The sequence below is a fragment of the Telmatherina bonti genome (assembly GCF_933228915.1).
Source record: "Telmatherina bonti genome assembly, chromosome: 6".
Lineage (NCBI taxonomy): Eukaryota > Metazoa > Chordata > Actinopteri > Atheriniformes > Telmatherinidae > Telmatherina > Telmatherina bonti.
The window spans coordinates 17213738-17219999 of NC_136624.1; the positions used below are offsets into that span (position 1 = coordinate 17213738).

Genomic DNA, 6262 nt, shown 5'->3' on the forward strand with positions numbered 1-6262 from the left:
TTTCACGGTGTATCATTCACAATTTTCACAATGTTGCGGAGGGGAAGGGGGGCTCTGGAACACTCTGGGCCTGCTTATGATGAAAACAAAAGTCTCCTCTATTTTAAGGTAGTTTTTGCTCAACTGTGAAATCCCCCTGCTGTGGTGAGTCACCACGTATGCGTCACGTTCTATCGCTTACGTAATGACATCACGAGGCCTTTGTGGAAAGGCGGAAGAAGAGAGGACAACAACAGCGGCAGGAGCAGCAGCTTTTGGCTTCGCGAAAATAGTTTTGGAGTGCGACGTCGGAGTCCTTAAAAATTTTTGTCTTTACTTTCACAAAGTGAAAGTATTAGACGTTTTTGTTTGCTTTAAACTGTAGCTACTGTTTACATTTAGTGACAAAATGTCATTGTTTGGTAAGATCTTCGGCAGCGGAGGTAAGGGTGGGAAGGCGCCGACACCCCAGGAGGCTGTCCAGCGACTCAGGGAGACAGAAGAGATGTTGGCCAAAAAACAGGAGTTTTTAGAGAAAAAAATCGAACACGAGCTAATGACGGCAAAGAAGAATGGCACGAAAAACAAGCGAGGTAAGGAAAAGCTCCTGGGTTGTTTTGTTTGTTTGTTTGGATAAAGTAAATGTCGTTGGCTGGTTAGCATCATGCTAATTGTAATGAAGTTGGCTGCCTACCTGGACATGCCTGTCACGGGACTCCATATTTAAATGTCTCGCTTCAACGCAATTAACATATCTTATAAATGTTTTAAAACCTAAGTAATGTGCGGAGAGATCCTATAAAGCAGTGTCCAGTTCAGTCCAGTTGTCAAGTTATGTAAAGTATTTTTCTGGAACTAATTTCGCTTATTTTCCTTCCTGAACCAGTGTATATCTAAAACATCAAATTAATGGTTTTACGTTACATTTTCTGTCATAGAAGATTAACATGTTTTCCACTTGATGTGTAGGTGTGGTTTTCTGTTGTTTGTGGGAAACATTTTCTTGGGAAAGGGATTTTTAAAACATGTACTACCTTTAGTAATAATCAGACTACTAATAATTTTATTCCATGAAAGTTAGGAAGATTGTAGTATAAAATCACTAAGTTTAAACAAAGTTTACATTTTCATATTGTTTTTGTTTCACTGAGATACATATTAAAATAATTGAATCCTGGATTTCTGACATAGCTCATATTTTCAGCTCTATTGGTATGCAGCTGCTTACATTTCTAGGTTGGGCATGTTGGGCAGCTTCAGTTAGTTTTGTTCCTGATTAGAGTTGTTAATCAGACATATTTGATAAGACAGGTAGGTTGTTACCTTCATTGTAGCACAAATGAAGATGATTTAACACATCTCTGAATACTGTCAGATGCCTGGCTGTAAAATATAGCACAAATTCACAATCAATTTAAAAGGCTCTTCAGTACATTGAAGAGGAAGTAAACATTCCTATTAGGGTATAAAACAATTCATTGAGCATTTAGGTTGATTTCTGGCTGCTTATTGCATTAATCTCCACCTGCAATATCAATTTTGAAAAAGACAACTTGAACAGCAATTATTGCTTCAGACAGTTTTTCCTACGAACATTTGAGACAAGGTCTGATTGCACTTAGAGGAAGTTTTCTTTGTGTTCATGTTTTACGACTAACTCCCAGGTGCAGAAGTGGACTTCAGCCATTATTATTACACCTCAATGCAACACCATATAATGAAGTTGAGTCATACTGTAGGAACAATATTGGACAAGATTATACATTGTATGTTTTCTCAATATTGTACAGCTGCAGAATACAATGTGTATTTTTTTCTTTTTATCTGTTGTTGCAGGAAGCTCTGAAACCACAGCTTAAAGCTCCAGACTAACATTTATACCACAACCCCTGTAAGCTAGTCTCAAACAAACATACGACCATATAGGTTTTATAGTTCTGCTCTGACTCCTTGCATTTGTTTTGAGCCTGATTTTCAATATAGTTCTTTATTCACACATCTTTGCACTGGTACAAATAAAAGTACACAATACATCGCCAGCATACCAAACCTGCCATGATAACTGCATCTGTGAAATAGCGCCCAGCCCAGCCTCTGTACCCTCCCCCTTCCACTGCCACCACATACTTTCACTTTAGTTTCAGGTATTTCAAGAAAAACTTAACTACGTTCAGATTACTTTACTTTTTCCTCCAAGCTAGATACATAAAGCTTTTAGGATGAGAAGATGATTAGGAGATGGGCTTGTAGTTGTAACAGCCACCATTAGTGGCATCTTCATTCAGGCATTTAAAGAGATGTTTTTATTTTACATTTTATTTTGTTTATAAAAGCCAAGAATCACGTATAATACAGTCTTTAAAATTATTTGGAGCATTTAAATCATTAATTGCAAATATACTGATTACTTAACTTTGTGATATCCCTAGCTGTACTCACGGAGGACAATTGTTTTGTCCTCTTACTGGAGTTATAAAATTGACCTTAAAAGGGCCCTGGCTGATGTCGGACAGAGAAAGTTGGATTTTCAGAGTGTTTGTGTCATTTGAATAGTGGGCTCTGCAACCTGCATAATCTAATGATGATTCCTGAAACATCCCGTAATGGTATTTCCAGGGTAGGATTTGTTCTAGCTGCTCTTATAATCTAATACAGCTGAAACTGTCAGCTGCTGTCTGGCTCCTGGTGGACATGACCAACCACAAAGTTGAGTGCAGAACTTGTGTGTGTGTGTGTGTGTGTGCACTTTTTGCTCACACAGAGAGAGAAATAGATATTGATAGCTGCTTTTCTTGAAAACAGTCTAGGTGTCATTGTGTTATGAATGCAGAGCTAACCATAGAAATGAGCAGCACGACTGCTGAAATGTTCAGAGGTAGCAGAGTGTGATGAAGGTCACTTATTTATTCATAAACTCAATATTCTTATGACATGTTATGCATCTAAAGTTGCAAACACTTTTTTTGTCTTTCTTCAAAAGAGACAAAGACTTTAATTTCTCTAAATGAAATATTAAAATAATGGAAGAGGAATGGAAAGTTCCATCATCAAAGTGGTTGCAAGATGTTTTATTACAACATTATGGGTGTTAAAGATACCATATTAGATATTCTTTCAATAATTCAATATTGGTGTAAGATGTCCAACAACACTGCTTTTAAAGTGTATCACCCCAAATTCAGCCTTGGCCCTTCATTTCAGCCTTTCCAAAAGTTCTCAGACTTACCTGTTTTTGTACACATTCACTAAAAACTGGAGCAAGCAAGTGCGACAGGTGATATTTTCTCATTAGAAACTGAATTTTTCATAATATAAGACCTTTTAAAAGTAACGTTTTACTGATCGGTTAGGCTGTCTTTGCAAAGTTGGCAGAGAAGCGCCTGCTTGTAGCGGAAAGTTGCACGTTTAGTCATTAATCAGAGTATTGAAATGCTGAACTGAGAGTGTGAGATTAGAAGTGGTTGACTGACATTTCTTTCTGTGACTTGAGTTTGTGATCTTTGTGTATGAAAAGTGATGCCATTGTATCATGCTATAAATAAGTCTTTAGTGTAAGCAGGAATTTAAAAAGAAGCTCGAAAAATCAATGTCAAGATAAAAAAAACACTTTTCTCAATTTGTTCTTATCTGAATCTAATATATTTAAGGTTATACTTATAAACTTGACACGAATGGATTTTTCCTGTTTTAGAAACTGTAAAGATGTGATGAAATATGTGAAAAACCTAAACATTATGTGAAAGTAAATGCATATGGAACGCTCTGATAACACCTTGGTTCTTGTAGCTTTCTTGTTAAGGTGGGTGTGTGTTTGCTTTGACACTGCTGGAGGAGTCGAAGTTTAAACACAGTGTTTGACATCTGTGCTTAAAAAAGACTTGGCATCAAGTAAGATTTATTGGGCAAAAGAAGCCAGTGTTATCAGCACTTTATGTTGTATGTGGGTGTGTAAATTGGAGTGGAAAAATCGAACGAAAAATCGAAAATTGGGATTTTTTTGCTTCCCAATTTTTTTTTTTTTTTGTTAAATAAAAAAAAAAAATTCAAATAAATAAAAATAATCCATTGTAAAATTTTACTTAAAGTCGGGGTAGGTAATGTTGGGGAGCTAGCAAGATCTGAAAGTGGCGCCCTGTCTTGGCTCCTCCCACTCCAAGGCTTTTTTTATTCGCAGCTTTTTCCACCAACAATTTTCTCTTTCTCGGCTGTTTAACGGGAGGAGGCAAATAAACCGAGCCGGGTCGGGAAATCCTTCCTGCATTTTCTCAGCCATGTTTGCCTTCCGAGTTTCTTCTTTACTACTTTGTATTTTCATCCTAACACGCTGTTTATATGCAGGATGTGCGCTGCAGGAGGGGGAGGAGGGGAGCTGGGAGAAAAAGCTTACAAAATATAAGAAATGAACAACTCCATTTCAGTCCGAACGTTCTGATTGTCAGATGTTTTACAGATTTACAGTAAACTGAGGGGTCTAACTATATTGTTCATGATTACAAAACGTATAGACTACTATCAGAACGGGGAACCACTTCACCCAGAGTAAAGAAAATGTCTGAGAAAGATTACCTACCCAAGCTTTAAAGTGATTTTTTTTCTCCTTGCCTTTTAAATATGTGGAGAGATAAACAATGACTTCTTGCTTGTAAGGGTTTTTTTTTTGCACCAACAAAGGTGTTTTAAATTTTCTTCACTTGGGTTTGTCTCTTTCCTTCTGTTTGGAATGAAGACAATCTGAGACCAAAACTTTCAGTTCTAGAGCTGCACCACAAGGTGGCATATTGTCTTTACCAGAGTGTGGATTATAGTGACAGCTGCCTGTTCCCACTGAACCTTACACAGCGGTGAAAATCCCCATTTGATCCAACTTTTGCATCCCACTCTGATCCAGAATCTGAAATGAGATGACAACACAGACTCCTGTGTATTTAGTTACTTCCTTGTTATTCTCCCACTGCTGTGACTCAGCAGGTTAGCTCAGTTTCACTGTGTGTAGCAGCAAACAGGAATTACCAGTGTTCAACCCACATAAGGAAAGCTGCAGCTGCTTTTAGTTTTCCAGACATTTTGCTCTTCAAGACAGTTTTTATGAGGTTGTGAGAAACACACCTGTAACAGTGTGAAACATGATGTGTCTGCACACAGATTGCGCTCAGATGGTATTTTCAGATCAGTCTTTAATCATGGCAACAACAGAGCATGGCAACAGTTGTTACTGCAAAGCGGGGATAATGAACATGCTTTTATCAGCTTTGTTTGTTTGTGATAATGATTGCTTAATTTGGGAGAAGACAGATGCCTTGCAGATACTGCAATTCCAGTTTTAATCATAAAGCAAAAATGAACAATGCGTGGTTATTTAAATCAAGCTAATTTATAAATAATATATGTTTCCTTTTGTAATTACTTTCCCTGTCTTTATTTTTTGATACATTTTTAGTATATTATTCTCTGGTGACAGTCATTAAAATGAATGACTACACCTTTGCAAACACCCTTTGGTGGTGCTGTTTTCCAAACTACTTTGCAGACCAGTTTTCAATAAATTACCAACAAATGGTGATTTAAAAAAAAAAAAAACACTTCACAGTAAACAATTAAACTTTTTGAATGATCTGATACAAAACATTTCTTAAAGTTCAGATCGCAGGTAAAATGTTGGCATTAATAAAACCTACAAAGAATATCAGATCAATTTTAAGCTGTAATACAACTCAGAAATACCTCCAATGATTCTGCTTGTTTTTCAGTTGTGTGTGTTCCCGTGATGGACGTGAAGTTTTTGGTGTAGCATCAGAGTGTTTCAATCTCCACCTCTTTGATTAAACAGAATCTGAATTTAAATCAAATGATATGGTGCATAGTTCATCATGTTGATCATGCTAATCAAACTGATTTTGTTTCACTCCTTTCTCGCCAACCAGCTGCCCTGCAAGCCCTGAAAAGGAAAAAGCGCTACGAGAAGCAGCTCGCACAGATTGACGGGACGCTATCCACCATCGAGTTCCAGAGGGAGGCGCTAGAGAACGCCAACACGAACACAGAAGTGCTCAAAAACATGGGCTTTGCTGCGAAAGCTATGAAGGCTGCGCATGAAAACATGTAAGCCGCGCATTGGAGATGGTTCCAGAAAATGTTCCTTCATTTACTTTGCATTTTACTTTGGGGTTTTTTTTTTGTACTTGTAATTTCCAGAGCAGCTCATTACTGCGTTTCCTCCAGTTTTATTTGGTCAAAGCTAGTTTTTATGTGCTTCACGTTTCTTACAGGAAACTACAATCTTTTA

General features: G+C 37.4%; 1 protein-coding gene across 1 annotated transcript in view; it reads left to right on the plus strand.

Moving 5' to 3' along the window:
* Positions 1–215: 215 nt before the first annotated feature.
* Positions 216–6262, plus strand: part of chmp4ba (charged multivesicular body protein 4Ba) — an 8731-nt gene continuing 2684 nt past the window's right edge. The window contains exons 1-2 of the mRNA XM_079242543.1: positions 216–572; positions 5901–6078. Of these exons, the coding sequence (XP_079098669.1) occupies positions 389–572; positions 5901–6078 (362 nt within the window). The 5' untranslated portion in view covers positions 216–388. The remainder of the gene's footprint in view (positions 573–5900; positions 6079–6262) is intronic.